Below are 19374 nucleotides of genomic sequence, written 5' to 3'. Positions count from 1 at the left end.
GTTGTTCACAACATTGTGCCATAAACGTCTAGACTGTTGTGATCAAATGTGTCAGTCCCCAGAGATAAGGCGATAAAAACTGGGGTTCTTAGTCCTTTACATAGAGAAATCAATCACACAAATTTCATATAAATTTCTGAACACAGACTCCACAGCATGCCAAAGCCTCTTTGGATGGCCTATGTGAGTGTAAGCAGTGCACATACAGCAGTTAGGAAAGCTGTTTTAGGTAGTAAGTGGCAGCGAATGGCCAGTTTGAACAGTCTCTGGTAAATGAAAGGATCAGTCAGTTTTCTGATGACACCAAGAGATGTTAGCTACTCTTTCTGGTAAGAAAACCCTTTAGTAGGAAACATATTTATGCCATTACTGGTAAATGCCTGTTCACATGGTATAATTCAGTGAGTGTCAGAGGGAACTAGATGTGTGCATCTTCTCTGTGCCCTGAGTGCAGGACTCTAGGTCCCTCTAGTGCATTGTGTGAGTAGAATAAAGGGAAGATAAAGTGAGGTAGGATGTCAGTTAAGTAGATTTTGAATCCTTCTAGATGCAAAATTAGCTTTGGCGGTTTCAGGCAAATACAGTAAACCCATTAGATGCTTAAACCAAAGAGAGGCGAGCTGAAGCTGTCGCTGATCTGTTTTTCCTTTTTAAAAACATAAGAAGAAGAAAATAATTATGTGCCTGGTTAATTTCCTGCTATTAAAGTTGATATCGCTTCTGAGATCCATAATAGCCTGTTTAAGTTAACACGTTCATGTTTCAACTCATTGTAGGGTGTCTTCATCTCTTGTGCTCATGTTTAATACAGGTATTACCAACATAGGACAGTCAGGGGAGGCACTGGGGGGACAGCAAATTTTAGGTGCTCCCCAAAGAGAAGCGGGATACAGCGGTAGAAGACCATGCTGGGCACCACTCCTAATAGCTAAGAAAATGAAACTGAGGCTACAGTTTGCATGCACTCACCTAAATTAGTCAACTGAAAAAACACTGCCTGGTTTGATGAGTCTCTTACTGCTGTAATATTCAAATAATATGGTCAGAATTTGGAGTAAACAACATAAAAGCATGGATCCATCCAGGTGGTGTAATGGTGGGAGGAATATTTTCTTGGCACACTTTGTGTACCAACGGAGCATCATGTAAAACCACAGCATACCTGAGTATTGTTGCTGACCATATCCACTGTCTTATGACCACATTGTTCATATCTTCTCTGGCTGCTTCCAGCAGGATAAAGAACTTTCTTGGACATGACAGTGAGTTCACGGTGCACAATTTTCCTCCACGGTGCACAATTTTCCTCCACAGTCATCAGATCTCAATCCAATATAGCGCCACTGGGATGTGCTTTAACAGATGATGCACATGCAAATCTGCAGCAGTTGCATGATGCTGTCATGTCAATACAGAACAAACCCTTTTAGCAAATATTTCCATGACCTTTATCAGTCTCTGCCATTAAGAATTAAGGCAGCTCTGAAGACAAAAGGTAGTCCAACGCAATATTAACACAATGTAAGAAATAAACTGCTGAGTGTAACTTATTGTTGCTTTGTGTATCAGTAGTGATGCTCAATGTGCTACATTTGCTTTTGTTTTGTGATGTTTCCTCTTTTACCTAACATTATCACAGCATACGTAAACACCCAAAAGAGTGTTGCAATTCTGAAACATTTATCAGCTTCCCCTTTCCTATCAACAACCCAGCAATTTCTAAAAACATTAATCAGAGTAAAATTTTATCTACAAGTTACCAAAAATAAACAATGGTTAAAAAAAAGACACACACACACATATATAATACTATATATATTTATAGTCCCTATCCCTAATCCATTTCATCCACTTGTGTGTGACTCCTTCAGTTTCCAACACCAGAGGTTTCCCCAACTGGGGAATGATGGGCCATGAGGTCATTTTCAATATCTAAATTGTCATGGTGCGTACAATTTACAGAGAGATGGGGAATGGCTCCAATCACAGCTTTGTAAGATGGTGAAAGACGTATCCTTAGCCCCCCTCCTTGATTCAAAGATGCTCTTTCCCTTCAAAGGATTTCGTTATACCTGGATGACTGAGCATGTATCAAGACATTCTAAGTACTCGTTCATATTTTCACAACACTTACTTTATCTGACTTTACAACCTTGTTCAAATAAATAAAATAAATGGAATCCAAAAATAACAATCCCAAGGTTGTCTGAAGACAAGGTTAACAAAAGTTAACCTATGATAAAAAAAAAGATGGCTTTAAGCTGTTTATATGTAATATTTCATTATATATCTCATTGAGACGACAGTTCAGATTTTTTTTTTTAATGTACAGTGTGCCTGTTAGGCAATGTTGCATCACTCCCTTGCTGGCACATTAGACAATAACGACATGAAAAGGAAGGTTGTGTCTTGCTACTTGCAGCTTACTGGGGCTGCAAACGTGCAGCTGATTTCCTGTGCGTGAAGATAAGGATGTGGTTTAAAGACCAGCGATGAAACCACGGTGGTCATTGATGGTATCTTAGACGTGTTTTTTTTATTATTGTATCTTAGTTAAATAACACATACATACACTGTTGATTAAAGAGAGAGAGGTAGCTGAAAAAATCAAATGACTGCATGACTCTTGAGTTTCATTTCGACTTTGCTTTTTAAGCTTGTAGTTCACGTAATATGCCGGACGATGTCGCTGCTCCATCTCCGACGTCGAGACATTAAAAAAGAAAAAAGAAAAAAAAAAAGCTCCGACTCCTGACTGAATGAGCGGAGCCCCCTTTTTTCTATTATAACAGAGAGGGAATGGGACAGAAGGAGATAGAGGTGGGCAGAGGTGTGACTGAGTGGACAGGCAGAGGCAGAAGGAGGGTCAGAGCCAGCTGGGCATTTGCCATATCTTGGTTTTATTCTGGGTTTTTTAAAGAGGGGGGGAAGTATAACTATAGCAGTAGTTGCGGATTAAATCGGATAGGCTGTTTCTCCAAATTCTTTGGAGTTCTCCTGCACTTTCAGGCTGAGCTGTATATTTGGAGGTAGTGGTCTAGGTGGAGTTTTCTTGGCCCTGTAAGAATATTTTATACACATTTATTTCTTTTCATGCATTTGTTTGCGTCCTAACCCACTCTCTAATTTCCTCGTGAGCGTTATTTATTGTTTAATAGCTGTCTTGTTTTCTTCTTAATACCTGACTGCAGCGCTGCTAACTGATTATCTTGTCCTCGTCGTATTTCAGCGCAAACCCACCCCCTACGACTCACGGATTACAATGCAAAGGATTTTGGAGGTTTGGGTCACCTTGGTGACAGTTTCTGCGCTTACCAAATGTGTCTTTGGGGGATACGGGTTCAGCATGTTTGCTGCACAGTCTTCCCCTCCGGACCCGTGCTATGACGAGAACGGGAATCCTCGGAGATGCATCCCCGACTTTGTCAACTCTGCTTTTGGGAAGGACGTGCGCGTGTCCAGCACCTGCGGCACTCCGGCCGCCCGCTACTGCGTGGTGACCGAAAAAGGAGAGGAGAGGAGTAGGGACTGTCACACGTGCGACTCCGGAGATCCCAAAAAGTCCCATCCACCTGCCTATTTGACAGACCTCAACAACCCTCACAACCTCACCTGCTGGCAGTCTGAAAACTACGTGCAGTATCCGCAGAACGTCACTCTCACCTTGTCCTTGGGTAAAAAGTTTGAGGTCACCTATGTGAGCCTGCAGTTCTGCTCGCCCAGACCCGAGTCCATGGCGATCTACAAGTCCATGGACTATGGCAAATCGTGGGTACCTTTTCAGTTTTATTCCACTCAGTGCAAGAAGATGTACAACCGGCAGAACAGGGCAGCAATTACGAAGCAGAACGAGCAAGAGGCGATCTGCACGGACTCCCACACAGACATGCACCCGCTGACAGGTGGGCTCATAGCCTTCAGCACGCTGGACGGCAGACCGTCGGCACACGACTTTGATAACTCTCCGGTGCTTCAGGACTGGGTGACAGCCACGGACATCAAGGTGATCTTCAGCCGGCTTCACACGTTCGGAGACGAGAACGAGGACGACTCCGAGCTAGCCCGCGATTCCTACTTTTACGCAGTGTCGGACCTGCAGGTCGGAGGACGGTGCAAGTGCAACGGGCACGCTTCAAAGTGCGTCAAGGACAGAGAGGGGAATCTGGTTTGCGAGTGCAAACACAACACGGCGGGACCGGAGTGCGACAGGTGCAAACCTTTCCACTACGACCGACCCTGGCAGCGCGCCACGGTTAGAGAAGCCAACGAATGTGTCGGTAAGGGATCCCCTGTTTTCCAATTCACTCTGGAAATATTTAAGCATTTATCAGTGCCAAAATAATCGTAATGAGTGTTGTTATCAGTGTTTTCTGCTGTACACACACACACACACACACACACACACACACACACACACACACACACACACACACACACACACACACACACACACACACACACACACACACACACACTTAATTCTAGCCAGGTGATTATTCGTTTGTCTTTACTTTTGTTTTTCTCACTCCAGTCTCTCCAATTTAAAACATCATTTTGCGCCTAAGTCTAAAATGCGTACTTTACGCACAGGGAAATATGGTAAATGGTGCTCCTTAAATTAGAAATAATTAATTTCTTTTTGGCTAAATATATTTTATTGGAGGAAAAGAGGAGGAAAAGGCCTTTATGTCAAAAACAAGCTGAAATCTCAGCACCTGCGCAGTGAAAACCCCTCAAACTAAAACGTCTATATCTTCAAAATACTTTCTTGAAAATTAACCAACTTATTGGTGAATTATTATCATTTATAAGGGTATTTATTATACTTTTTATATCTCTCAAACCAAATAAACTGTTGTTGAAACGACCGCAGGAAAAAAAATAGCAAGATCTTTTTTCAGTAGAAATTAGGACTAATTGCTGTTTCAGCAAATTAAAGATTTCGCCAATTTAGTTTGAAAAAAAAAATACAAATTACGCTAAAAGAAACACCAATGATTTCTAGGAGGCAGGTGCGCCACCGTGAAATAAAGAAAAAAAAAGTCTTTTTCTGTTGTTTCCCAACTTTCACATCCTCCATATCAGTTCTGCAAAAACGCACTTTGTCAACCTTTGATCTTTATCAACATCCACAATAAATCCATGAATAGCAAAGAAAAGGCAGGAAGTCGTTTCAGTAAACAAAGCGCGCCTGCCCAAATGCGTGACTTCGTTTTGCCCCGCGTGTTTCCGACTGTAGTAGCAGCTCTAATAGGAAAGGAAACATTGCAGCTGCACAGATACACTGCAGGGGCGTGTTGTGTTTCCATAAGCAGGTGCTATTACAGATTGGACGGGCGATTAGGGCGGTTTTATTGACATTTTTGGCACGTAGAGTATAAACTGCCACTTTAGAGGCAGTAAACTATTCAGAGAGGAGGACAAAGCGCTGGGTAATCTGAAGCCAGATCTCCCCTCTTTTTTTTTTAAATTGTAGGGAGAGTGTATTTGCTGCGATGCTGATTATTTCTGAACAGAGAGCAGGAAAGTTTATATCAACAGCTTAAAGCGAAGCAAACCTGGAAATGTAACAAAGTCTCCGACACTGCCATGGTTTGCTCAACCAAACGGAACAAGTGAACAAGTTGTTCCCCTTGGCCTCCGCCTTTCGCCCTTGCAAAAGCCAGCATGTGAGTGTATTTTACTAAAACAAAGGCTTGTCACTTGTGGCATCCATCTCGCTGTCAAGGGGAGGGAGGGAGGGCCCCCTTTACACCACCAACTCACTTTTTTTTGTGCGACTGGTGTCATCAGATAATAAAAAAAAGCCAGACTGATCATGTCTCCCTAAGAGAAAATAATAAGGGTGTCCTGACACCTTTTGCATGAAAGAAGAGGAGCCAGGGGGAGGGGTTGTTTCCACTGAGCGCTCTGGTCCATATGGTCTGGCGGTGGGGATGCAGAGTTGTGGCGCTAATGATGTGTCTGGATTTCTCCTCCCCGCTGGAGGACATCGCGGTGCTGAGGGAAGAGAGAGAGAGAGCGGTTATGGGAGAGTTGGTTTCACTTATTGTTCAGGACAAAGTCAACTTCCCATGACTTTGCATGCAGGGTCGTCATCAAAAAAAAAGAAAAGAAAAGAAAAGAAAGAAAGAAAGAAACGCATTTACGTTGGCAGCAGCATTCCTATCAGCTGGAGGTGAACGACTGACAAATTTGACCATAAAACAAGAGGGGCACGGGTCCCCCCTCCTGCTCTTTCCCCCTCTCACTCTCACCCCGTGGAATGCGTTTGGCCACCCAGCGTTTCTTCATAACTTCCATATGAAGGGAACGTCAACATTTACAAGGAGACATCGAACGGCTGCAAGAAAAAAACCCCAGGACATTCAAAATTACAGTAAAGAGACTGAAAAAAGATTAGAGCGAGACTCAAACTGTCTCTCTATAGTCACGAGGTTATATTTGTTTTTGTTTTTTTGCACATATTTTATATTAGAAATAAAAAATGCATCATTTATTTTGGTATTGCATCTCTCGCATAGTTGTTTTTAATCATCTTATTATAAATGGGAATATTTTGCATGTTGGGCAAAAGTATCCACTTCTTTTAAATCTCCGTGCGGCCCTCAGCTATCCGGAGTCATTTAGGTGCCTTTACTATGCGCGACCTTTCAAAACTCTTTGAAACTTTCACCCAATCTAACAGAAAAGGTAAGCAAGTAAAAGAGACGGCCGTGAAAACAAAACCACGCAGGCGCTGCTCTCAAAACTGTGCCGTGGAAAGTAAAATAAATGTGATTTCAAGTCTGAGAAAAGCTCAGCAAATCATTTAAATCTGCAATTCATTTTTTAAAGTGTGTTACACGTTAAAAACTGCAGCATCTATAGTTTTTCTCCAAAACATATTTTTTATTGCGAGCTCTCTGTTTTTTAATTACGTAACAGACACTACTGTCACACACACACACACACACACACACACACACACACACACACACACACACACACACACACACACACACACGCACGCACGCACGCACGCACGCACGCACACACACAGCTCGGTGCTTGTTTAATTACTCAGTGCGTGATGATATTTGACCGTGAGCCATAAAGGAATGCATAATGTTGGGAAACGCGCACATATGGTGACACATCAGGCTCTCATGTCCCAGGCAGCTGCTTCATATTCTCTTCGTGTTCCGCGTATATGGCGCTCTGACCCCTGACAGTCAGGCCCCTGCTCCTCTCCGGCCTGAGTGACTGATGGGCTGTGAAGGTGGGGGTGGGGAGGGGGGAGTGTACTGTGGGAAACTTTGGCTTGCCAAGTGGGTTTCGAGGCGAGATGAAGATGGTCCCTTCACTCATACGTGTAATTTTGCACTTGTTCGATTTATGCTTTTGCTTTTGCTGTCACCCTGCCGCGTGATGCTCTGTTTTTCTTTCTTTTCTTTCTTTCTTCTTCTTCTTTTTTTTTTAGAACCTCCGGACAACTGGAGGTGCAGTCAGTCTCATACAATTTTGAGGTGAATTTTCCTGTAGCTGCTATTATGTGTCTCTAAGTGTAAGGAAAAAAAGTGTTTGTAGGAGAGATTCCATCGAGCAACCCTGTAGTGTAGAAAACGGCGTCAGGCATTCATTAAACCTACACAGATATCTTTGTGAGGAAGAGCCAACCTATTTGCCACCCACAAGGCAGCTGAATTAGGATGTGATTGTATCAGACGGCTGCTGGCTGACTCTGCCAGTACACTCTGTAATAAAGAATCTAAATGCACGTTCACGTATCTTTAAAGAGCCGCCGGGATTGACGGTAAATATGACAGAAGAATTCAAATCAATGCTACAGCTGCCTTTGAAGTGGCTTCTTCTGGTCACATGTAACCCAACAGTCCTCTTAAAGACACTCAAGTACTGCCAACAGCAGCACTCGTTTTTAAAATGCCTTCATCTGAATTTTAAAATCCGTTAAAAATGGATGTTAATGTGCACTTACTGCCAGCGGAAAAGTGGATATTGTCGCACAATATTTTCATCTGGAAGAAGTGTCCGTGCTCAAGGCCATTTGCATTTGTGCAGCTGGGCTGTGCACTTGGATTCAATCGAATCAGACTTTCAAATCAGTCGGGTTATGAGTACCTTGCATGGCAGCAGTTCAGAGAGAAAGAGAGAGAGAGGGGGGGAGAGGAGACACTGCTGGAGACAGGAGGGAACCAGAGCCTGGCGATACAAGGACACCGCAACCATGTGAGCCACTCCACATCTAAAGCCCTGCTTTCATGTTCAGTTTACCGCTGAGCCATGATGATTTCAAATATGGCTCAGTGGCACCACTGACACCGTTTCTGCTGACGGTGTCTGTGCCACCCGCTCCCCGCCCCTGGGATGCCAGGTTAGGCCGGGCCAGGCCTGCTCACCATCTGGGTCTCATTTCAGCTCCTTAGCAGCAGCCCATGTGACGGGAGAGAAGAATTTCTGCAAAGCAATGATGTCATAGGTTTCCTTGTAATAGAAGCTGCATTCGGGTCCCTTCGCTCTTACCCCCCCCCCCCCCCCCCCCCCCTATTCTCTGGCCTGTCGCTGTGTGGCAATGCCAGGGGGCACAGAGTCAGCCCTTTCTGTTGAATTTGGAAGCTGAGACATATTTGTGTGAGTGTGCATGTGTGTGTGTTGCGGGGTAGAGTGAATTTTCTTTCTTTATGTTTTTTTAAGGCAACAATAGCCAGAGGTGACCGCTATTTTTGGGCTTGTTGTTGTTTTGATGGGTTTCATACGTCTTAACAAGCAGGCACAATACACACTGTGTTTGCAGATGATCAGACAGGAAGGTTTTTAGTCCCTCTGATAATAAGTGAAGCGTTCATAAACAACACTGGCGAGGAATCAGGTTGGCTTTAATAGGGATAGTGATAATAAAAAACAAAGTAAATGTTTGAGTGAGCGACATGCTCCTGTTGTGGGCTGTAAATGATCGCAGGAGGAACAGTCTTTCCCCCCTGGGTTTGAAACAACCTTCACTGCGCCGTGCAAACAGTCTAAAGCAGACTCAACAACAGCAAAGCAAAGTGTCTTTAATAAAGGTGGAATAATGAGAAGAAAATAGAAAGAGATGTTCAATAAAAAGCAGTTAATAGGAAACAGGTGTGCTGCAGGTGAGGAAACACTCGGGAACATTTCTGGCACTGCAGCAGCGTCGAAAGTCAGACACCCTTGACAGAGTCCAACCGGGACCGGACCGCCAGGCCGCCGGACTGACGAGTCTCAGTCATGTAGAACTTGTCAGCGCTGCACGGCTGCAGCTCGGAGGCGCACAGGGAGGAAATCTCAAACGGGGTGACCGACGGGAGAGAAAATTGCAGGCAGTAATGAAGCAATTTATTTCAATCAGTAAAATCAAATGTGAAGCAGACCCGCCTGTGCTTTCCTTATGAATATGAAAAAAAAAAAAAAACTATCGGCACAGCTCAAATGACGGACTCCTCTGGGGTCGACCCTAGCAGGAAAACTGGAGACACTCGCTGTGGAAACTGTGACAAGAACCATTATCCATCATTTTCTTTTGTTTTTGGATCCATTTTTTAAAGGCCACTTAATTGCGAGGTTATCTCGAATGATATTTGAACAATTCCAGATTCCTTTGGCATTTGTTGAAGGAAACCCCAAGAACTGAGATGTGACTGCGAAGAGTTAACGCCTACCAGGGCTTTGTTTGCCATATCTCATCATATATGATGTACTTTTTTAAAATCAGTAATTTAACTTGACAATAAAATACCTTAGAAGCGGGATAAAAATTAATCTTCAGTAAAGAGACTTAGTTCTTCTGTTTTTGAGTCTTGGTCTGCTTTAGACTGTTTGCACAGCACTCGTGAAGGTTGGTTCAAACCCAAAGGAAAAGGAGGTTATCCCTGGGATCATTAACAACCCACAACAGGAGCATGCTGCTCACTCCAACATTTACTTTGTTTTCTATTATTATCATAACCATATCATTATGGTTATTCCGCACCAATGCCTTGTTTATGGGCACCTCACTTACTATCAGAGGGGGTTGAACCCCTTGTTAAAGAAAGTCTGTCCTATCTACTTGAGCAAGAACTTTCTCACACTTATCATCATTTAAGTAAAAAGAAAGAAAAAAAATACTTTAATGATCTCAAAGTGACAATAAAATAATAAAACTGCACTGAATTAGTTGGACAAATATAACTGTTAATAACAAAAAGAAAAGTAAACAGTCATTTTAAGTAATTTCATAAATAAAAAGAAAATGTTACATTTTCCAACATACTATAATTAACACTCTAAATTTTACTGTAATTTAGCCCCAGATATATAAACATAATGGACAGTGGATGAAAGCTGGTTGTACCTCTTGGGTTTGACAAATGAAGCAGGAACACCTTAAATCTTCATGTATTCTCACGGCCAGCAGGGGGCGACTCCTCTGGCTGCCAAAAGCAGTCCATCTCTATAGAGGTTTATGGGAAAAAACCCTCATTTTCTTTATCGTATGAGCTCAGCAAACACTTTCTTGATGAGTTTACTTTTAAAATCTCTAGTTTAAAGTGTTGTTTAATATGGAGTGGTGTTCATTTTGTAATTCACGGCCCCTTTAGAGTCATAAGGGAAGATAAAGCATCTTCTGTATAAGAAGCTTTTAATGAGAGGGCAGTGTCCTTCGGTTTCTCAGTAAAATCCACCCGTTGCTTGTAATGACTGGTTTCCAAAACCAGCATGTTAATTGCATCAATGCTCAGCTTGAAGATTCACTATACAGTGAGTGATGTCACAGTACTTCCATCCATCTCTTCTATACAGTCAATGATAAAAGCAAAACATATTCCCTCCAAATATTTTGTATACAGTCCTTAGTCCATATTGCACATGCTCTTTGCTAAAGCTATTTGTCCATGACCATAAACTTAAAAGCATGTTGTGTGGTTGATTACAGGGAAATCAGTGTTTAGTGTATTGCACTTCATAGACCTTTCATAGACCTTTCTGCTCAGTAGGACTACAACCTACGTTTTTTTTGTATTTAAGCCTCCATGTTAGGTGATCCTTCATGCTGGAGCTGGATACGTCCAGAAATACATCATTTAGCTCTGTCACGATTACAAGTGGAGAACAATGCTTCTGGTATTGGCCTTCGCTCTGTCGCCTCCAGTCTGTCTTGCAACATAAGCCTATGTGCCTTTGGTAAGAGGTTTCTCTGTATACAACCAAACCATAAAACAAAGAGATGTATTTGGGGGATCTCAAAAAAATCCATGCTCCGCTACAACCCAGTGTCCTCTGGGTAAAGCCTGCATGTTTTGAGGATTTTGTTTTGTTGAGCTCATAATTCAACACAGACACGGCTGTTAGGAGCCAGAAAGGTTTCACTCGGGCTTTTAAGAACATACTGAAAAATCTTGTTCTGCAAAGTTGTGGATGGTGGTTTGGAGAGGTGACTCAGTGTTTCGAGAGGAGTGTGTTCACCCTCGCTTAACGCTCGTATTCTTCACTCAGGAGCTGTTGGACGCCATAACAGCAGTGTCGACTAGCACAGAACACAGAACATGCTGACAACTAGCATACAGATTGCTTTATTATACATTTTAATCCAAAAGTTTTAGCCTCTGTCAGATGACAAGAACCACACGTAGATTTGGACACATGATGGGCTGTGAAAATGGCCCAAAATATGTAGTTTCAGACAACAAGTGCAGTTCATCCAGCCGTTCTTTTCCTTTAATGGAATTTATTGCACAGTAGAGAACAAAGTTTGACTCGTGTTGCACAGGTGTCGCCTTCAGCTTGTGTCTCATTGCATGACTGAACTTACAGCCAAGAGTAAACCTGGCTGAATGATTGTCTCTTAAGCTGATGCTTCACAGAAACAGTCAGTCACATGAAACAGTGCAGTGACCACAGCATAAGAGCTACTGTACTTACTGCATTTGAACAAAAACATGTTTAGATAAAGTCCACTTGGTCGGAGATGCACAAAACACACAATTTACACCAAATAAAATATGGAAACCAGACTTGACTCATGCATGTTTGAAATATGATTTCTCATATATAGGTCTCAGCTACCACACAATTCATCCAAAGCATCAAATTGGCAGATATCGTTGGTGGCTTGAAGTCCTGTAAATCAAAGACACACAAACCTCTAAAAACGGCAACAAATTTGTTCAGTGCGAACAACATAATTTTAAATACAAGTGAACCATATTCCACTGTCAGACAGGTGCCTGTTAACAAAAAACTTAAATATTTTCACTTAACTGGAGAGAATTTTGTGTTTTTGTTCTCTCTTTCCGCTGTCAACTCTCATCTTTCAAAATAAAAGCACCCACTTCAAAATAAAACCAGCAAGATGGATTAAAATCAAACTTCAGAAAATTCGCAGCAAAATGGACAAACATGAAAAACAAGACAAGACATCAAGTATGTTAAAACAAATGACATATGTCAAACTAACTTTAATTTTATTATCCTCCCAGGTTGTCAGCTATGACCCTTTAATGGCTTCCTATTTATGATCAGACATATATAAATTTCAGACCTGATCGGTAGGTCACTGTATGACATACTCCTACTTGGACTCCAATTACACTCACTTTCAGATCCTAAATAATATTATGATTATTATTATTTTAAGTCTTCTGTTTATTTGACAACAGACCACAGTGTCAGTGCCACAAGGTGAATGGCGAAGACAGCTCTGAGTGTTTATTTGTCTTCATTCTTGCTCACGTAGCCGAGATGAAATGGATGCACATGTTTGTGCGAATGTGCGGATGCTCGACTCTTTGTGTCCATCGTCTGTCTACACGGAGCTGACTGGGGCTTCCAGGGTGGCATCGAGACCACCTAGTGTGTGCACATCGAGCCCTTTTGAGGCGCTGAAGCAGTGCAGCCTGGGAATGATTAATGGGCCAGCGGAGTGACACGCTCCGCAGCTCAGCTTCAGACCCCCAGCCAGCTCCCCTGCTGTGTCGCCACCCGACACAGCCAGCTCAGTGACAACGCCGCTTGTACGACCACACACAACACGCTTCCTCGGTGTCACTTACCCAACTTTCCCCCGGTGCCACCTCCCCCCAACCTCTCCACTAAAAAAAGCATTAAGCAGCTCCACTGTGGAGGAAACGCTAAGCTCCTTTAGCTGGTACCATCCTTCCTGCTGCGCTGTCAACACAGGCGTCTTTTTACTGGAAGACAAAGGCAACAAGTGACAACCGGCTCAGTTATAGATGTCTAACACGTATGGTCATCTGCAAAATGTCTTGAACCCTACTAGAATAGCATTGATAGTAAGTCTTTGCTACAGTTTTATGGGAAACCGTCATTAGTTTAGGCCTCACAGTGTGTGTGCCTGATCTCAATAACATCATGTAAATTAAACGTGACTGCTGTTTAAACCTTCACCACGCATTAGAAATTCCAGCTGCTAACGGCCTCACACCTCTTTTCACTAACAGCAACTTCACTTTTAAACAAAGGATAGACATAATATGCCGGCCTCAAAGAGGAAATAGAGCTGCTGGTCCCGCTTACATATTTATTTTTCCATATAACCTCTGCGGAGGCGTCTCCGAGTGGCCCTGTTGCTCCATAATGGATTTCTACATCCTCCTGTGCTCTGGCCTCATCTCTCACATACCCCAGTGACCAATTCTTCTCTGAAAGAGAATGAGGAACCACTTATTGGATTTGAGGGGATATCCAGCAGGATAGATAGAGAACAGGAAAATTCTCTGGCTACCAGACATCGTTCCCTAAATGACTATAAATATCCTAGGGTTCCACATCTGCTCAAAGGCGGGAAAACCTGGGGATTCATCAGCAGGAACTCTCCCTCTGCTCACTGTGTGTGTGTGTGTGTGTGTGTGTGTGTGACTGACGCAGACTGCTTTAGCAGCCTGGGAGCAAGGAATCATCCACAGGCAGAGGATTAAGCCGCCTTCCAGTCTCCTGTAACTCTTCCAGTCTGAGTGGGCATGTAGACTGTTCCCATCCTCCTCTTATCTCTTGTTCAGGTCGTCACAGCTACCGTGGGGCAGATGGCTCACGATGCCTTAACAGGCTCAAGCCAAACAGTATAAAGTGATTTCCTTCCTCTCCTGATTCGTCTGAGACATATAACAGGCGGTTTCCTTCCATCTCTGCTCACAGGAAAACCTCAGGCGCTGACTGTGCTCAGGCAACGCTGAACAGCCTATAGCCTGCAAACACCTACATGTGTTTATTTACACGGATAGCGAGGCAGTTTCTCATGATAGGGAGTTAGAGATAACGCCTTGTATCTGGTTCCCACTTATACAGGCATTTGGGAAAAATGACCTCAGAACAGAGAAACCAAACAGTATGTTAGATTTGACCGTGACATACAACTGGTGCAGTACCTGGGCTCTGTTACGGCACCATTTTTGTCTTGTGGCACTAACCATAAGACTTTAAAGAAGTCACAGAAGTGACTGCAAGGTTTCTATTTACTTATTTAAAAATGCATAAAAAAAACATAAAAAAGACTTAATGTAGACACTGATGCAACAGTGCTTGCTGGGAAGTTACAGTCTGTTTGATCTCACAGCTCATTGTGCTTGCTCTGATTTTGATCTGAACATTACAGATTTCAAAATTAAAAATGAAACTAAACAAAAAAAACCACAAACTGAGCAGATTCTTAGACTGACCTGAGGTTACCAGACCACTGTGCTCGCTCACTATCTCTACTAGCAGATTGTGCATTAGCCACAAAAAAAGCCCCAACAGAAAAAAATGTTAGCATTCCTATTGCATTGTGGGTAATGTGCATATACAGTGAGGCCGAGATCAGAGAGTAAAATCATAAATATTTAACCCTGTTTTATATACAGTCATTAGCCTCTGGAGCTAGAAATGAAGCCAGAGCCAAAAACTGTAGTTCCTAGAATGACCACTTGAGGCTGGCTTCTGAAGTGAGTCAATCTTTATAGACTCCAGTATTAAAATGCTCAACTTCTGAGCTGAAATGAAAATGAACTTGTTTAAATTCTTCTAGAAAAAAGGGTCTTGGTCTTTTTAGTGCTATTTTTTTTTAATCGTTAACTTAGTTTCCATGGGTCTTTTCCCGTGTGTTATGAATAAATCTTCTTTTTTGGGTACCCGTACTGTTTTATTATGTTGTATTTATCCGCGACACCTTAAAAGGCTGGTCCGTGAAAATATTCTCGGACATAAACCGGTCCGTGGCGCAAAAATTGTTTGGGGACCGCTGGCTTAAAGGTTGGATTATTTGGACCATATCTGATTTGAATGACAGGTGGGTACCAAATCAGCACCTGTAGTCACTTACCATCAGCTAGGCCACATATATTTAAGGTACATAACTGGACCTATTACCCCTTTAAAGCCGGTTGGAGCAGGCACGCTCCATTTTGCGTAACTATTTTTAAATCCCTGTAGAACCGGAACCGCGTAAGCTAGCGCAATAATTTTTTTTGCATATGAAACCGGAGGAGTTGTACTTACATCTTATGCCATCAGCTTGTCCTAGGTCACGGTTTCCTTCCACATATAGCTTTGCAAAAATTGCATAAAAAGCTCTTGCAGGAACAAAAACATAATATTCCAGAAACACGCTTTGCCGATCCGATCAGCTGTTCGTAACACTTCTCACATTGAAACCGACGTCGATCGCATGTCCGCCATTTCCTGTCCGAAACCGGAAGGGACGTTGTTTTCGCGGAAAATATAGTTTTTTATTTGTAGGCCTTAAAAGCCTATACTGGTGTTTTTATAAGTCATGTTTGACTTTATTCTTTTCTGAATAGTTTCTGGGATGCTTAGAACTCGAATTGCACTGCTGGAAATAGTTTATGTTGATGCACATGCTGTTTTCTTTGCAAATTTGCATCATCGTTTTTCCTTCAGTATATAAAAATTGGTGTATCTCAAAAATAAAACTATGAAGACACTCAAATTAAATTTCCTGTTGTTGTAAACTATTTTTGCAACTTTTTTGTATTTAAAGTTTTGAGGGATAAACCTCTTAAATTTCTCCAAGTAGAAATTTATGTAAAAAAAACCAAAACGATTTTCAATTCTTTTGTAATTTATTGCACTTTTTTGCAATTAATGTAGTTACTATGGACTTAATGCATTCATATTATTAAAATATGGGCTATAACAGTTGTATTGATGTATAGCAACTTTAAATGCTCCCATAAATGGCACTACAGCATGTAAAAATATAATGTAAGCTCTGGCGGACTTGGTTCTATGGTAGGTCTTAAAGGGTTAACCAATGATGTTATCTTTTAATGCAGTTATTTGAAAAAAAACATCAGATGTAATTGCAGTAATTGCACTAACAACTAACAAAAAAGCATGTGCATTGCGTTGTGTTACTAATTAGCAGGTCGGCATAATGTAACTAGAACAGCTATGCAATCTGTGCGTGCACCTTGACGACCCCAAATGTCTCTTTAGTTCTTGTTCAAAACAACAACAATGATAAAAACAAACAACAAAAGACGCTATAATCAAGGATTCAAAAAGAGCCATTTTAAACTAACAGTTGACGTTACTGTGGCCATCTTTCACATACAGTCTTTGGCCTGTGACTCTTGTTATGGCAGGCAACTGATAATGATTTGCAAAAATAAGGGTCACGTCCCTTTAAACAGTAAAATGATATATTAGTAATAAACCAGGCAGGTCTGACTGACAGCTGAGGCCTTTGTACTGCATTTGTTTTACTCATTACTCCAGTAAGGTTCAGGTTCACTGAACATTGCCACTAAGATTTCCTCAGTTAACGTGCCTCAGGAAGACACCAAGCCTTTTCCTCTTCACTCAGTACCATGTCCTGGAAGCCACCTAGCAACCAGGACAAACTTTGGGACGAAATGTACACAGCAGTAACAAAATCCCTGTGACTTCTCAGTGTTTCCATAAAAGCAACCATTAACCATTATTTTCCTAATTTTCCCCCCCTCCTATCTGAAGAAAATCTGATGCTGTTCAAGCTCTAAGAGTTTTCCTAAGTTGGTGTACAGCTTTCCTTCACACCTTTCTTTGACTTGTAAAGAGTTTACACACCACTGTGTGCAAAAACTCCACAAATGTCTCAGTGAATTGAATGAAAACTGAAAAACAATTGCACTTAAGCTTTATCTTTGATAGCTAGGACAGGGGGTTAAATGTGCAATCTAAAATACACAGGAGAGACATTTTTGAGATGGGAATGTGGCCAGTTATAAATAGGCCTTTGGAGAAAAGTGAAGAAAAGCACAATAAACATGCCACAAGAACGATGGATTGTCACCTCAGCATTATGATTTACAGCCTAGTGGCTTCCTGCCTCTTCCTCCCTTATTCCCTCTGCACGGGTGAACACCGTGGAGCTGCCGTGTGCCGGAGTGTTAAAATAACCTCCTTGCTCTGTGGGGGAGATTTGGACCTCAGCCTAACACTGGAGTCCTGCAGCAGGACTGTTTAGGACAGGTTTAGTCTGGAGAATACCTCTTATGACCACAAGCTCAATTAGGCTCAATTCATGTAATGCCAGGTTTACTGTAAATACAAGCCGTGAGCTGGAGGAAACTATTCAGGCCGGCCTCAGTTCGGTGATTACAGTTAGGATAAGTGGGTGATTTTCAAATGTCTCCCTATTGTATCAACACTAAACCACAATTCCCATAATCCAAAATTACTCACAAGACACAATGAATAAGAACTATAGGCTGCAGTAATCTAGACAAAGGACAAAATAAGTACAAAGCTTGTGGTGCCACAAAGGCCACACTGCTCCAAAGTCTTATCCTACGTCATGCCCTGTTCCAACCAGCTAGCTTTGTGACTCAACTTCAGTGACAGAGAACTTTTAAGATCTTGGTAATGACATGGAGAAAAAAGGTTTGACAAAGGTATATGGACTTACAGCGATAATTTATGATGTAGGAAATCTGGCAAATGTTAAGAAATTAGTAACATTTTTTTTAAAAATTAAACACTGACTCCTGATCAGATCCCACTGCTTACTTATGCAGGTTAAAAATGCAAAAGTAATTTTAACTCCATATACTCTGGCCTACAGTACCGTGCAAAAGTCTTGAACCACCAGCGTGACCTTAAGAAATTTGAGGAAACTGGGAAACTGGATAAGTGGAGGACAAAAGAAGAAGTGGCAGCTTTAATCTACAGCCGATGAACAGTATCTGAAAATCATGTCATTAAAAAATAGGAAAGAAATCCAACAAAGACCAGAAACAGGACCTGAGAGATGCAGATGAACCTTCAATGGAAGGAAGAGGAAGAAACAGCAAAAAAAAGTCTGAGGCATGCATACTAACTCCCAAACTAGAATGAAAATGAGTAGCAACAAGTCTTATGGAGTGAATTTGAATTTGAAATCTTTGGTTCAAATGATCATCAATATGTACAAATGAGAGGGATCAGGCGAGGCGTTACAACAGTGAGTGTCTACAGCCATCTGTGAAACATGGTGGAGGCTCTGTCAATGTTTTTGGCTGCATTTCATTCATTTGTATTTGAGATCTTGTTTAAATTGATGGAAATATGAACACAGGAAAGTAATATCAGATTTTGATCCACTATGCAGAACCATCTGACTGCCAGCAGCTTAATTTTTCATCATTACAATAACACGGTAGAAGCATACCTGGATAGAAAAACACAGTGGAACAGCCTAGACCTCAACATTAAATGGTGTAAAGAGCTACTGAAGTAATGGATGAACAGTTAAGAAAGCTGGGCACAGTGGTGTTATAGCATTTAGATGCAATCCGCATGCAATAACCATATAAGCTTCCTTTAGAGACAGAACGGGGGGAACAGAATTTGCTTATCAAGCTTAATGACCTTAATGACCGAGGACCTTTTCATCACCTCTCCCATAAACTTGAGGAAGGAAAGGAGCAGCACTCCTGTCAGCCTGTTTCCACACCTACACTTTGGAAGCGCTCCAGTTCATAAATGAAAATATACAAGGCATCAAACAAAAACACACAGCTCTATCAGAAGCTAATAAGCTTTTATGAGATTATTACTCAAGAGAATATTTCAGCAACAGTCACAGCGGGCATTTTTAGTCAGTGACGCAGTTGTACACACACACACACACACACACACACACACACACACACACACACACACACACACACACACACACACACACACACACACACACACACACACACACACAGCATAAAAAAGGAAGTATTCTCCAGTGAACGCCCCGCAGTCTTGAAAAGCAGTGACAGCAGGATGTTCCGTCACCAATCCATCAGCTTTGTGCTTTAATTGGTCATTTTAAGTGCAGTTTTGTTTCCTCCAGTGGGCTGCCAGGAAGCGAACCTCAAACGCGATCAAGATTTGGCTCTGCGTTAA

The 19374-nt window shown here is 42.0% G+C and overlaps 1 protein-coding gene across 1 annotated transcript in view; it reads left to right on the top strand.

Moving 5' to 3' along the window:
- The first annotated feature begins 2806 nt into the window (after positions 1-2806).
- Positions 2807-19374, top strand: part of ntn1b (netrin 1b) — a 48489-nt gene continuing 31921 nt past the window's right edge. The window contains exons 1-2 of the mRNA XM_026165798.2: positions 2807-3060; positions 3230-4277. Coding sequence (XP_026021583.1) covers positions 3263-4277 — 1015 coding nt within the window. The 5' untranslated portion in view covers positions 2807-3060; positions 3230-3262. The remainder of the gene's footprint in view (positions 3061-3229; positions 4278-19374) is intronic.

The sequence above is a fragment of the Astatotilapia calliptera genome, chromosome 4 (assembly GCF_964374335.1).
Source record: "Astatotilapia calliptera chromosome 4, fAstCal68.1, whole genome shotgun sequence".
Lineage (NCBI taxonomy): Eukaryota > Metazoa > Chordata > Actinopteri > Cichliformes > Cichlidae > Astatotilapia > Astatotilapia calliptera.
The sequence above is the reverse complement of the archived record's forward strand: the minus strand, read 5'-3'. Positions and strand labels throughout refer to the sequence as shown.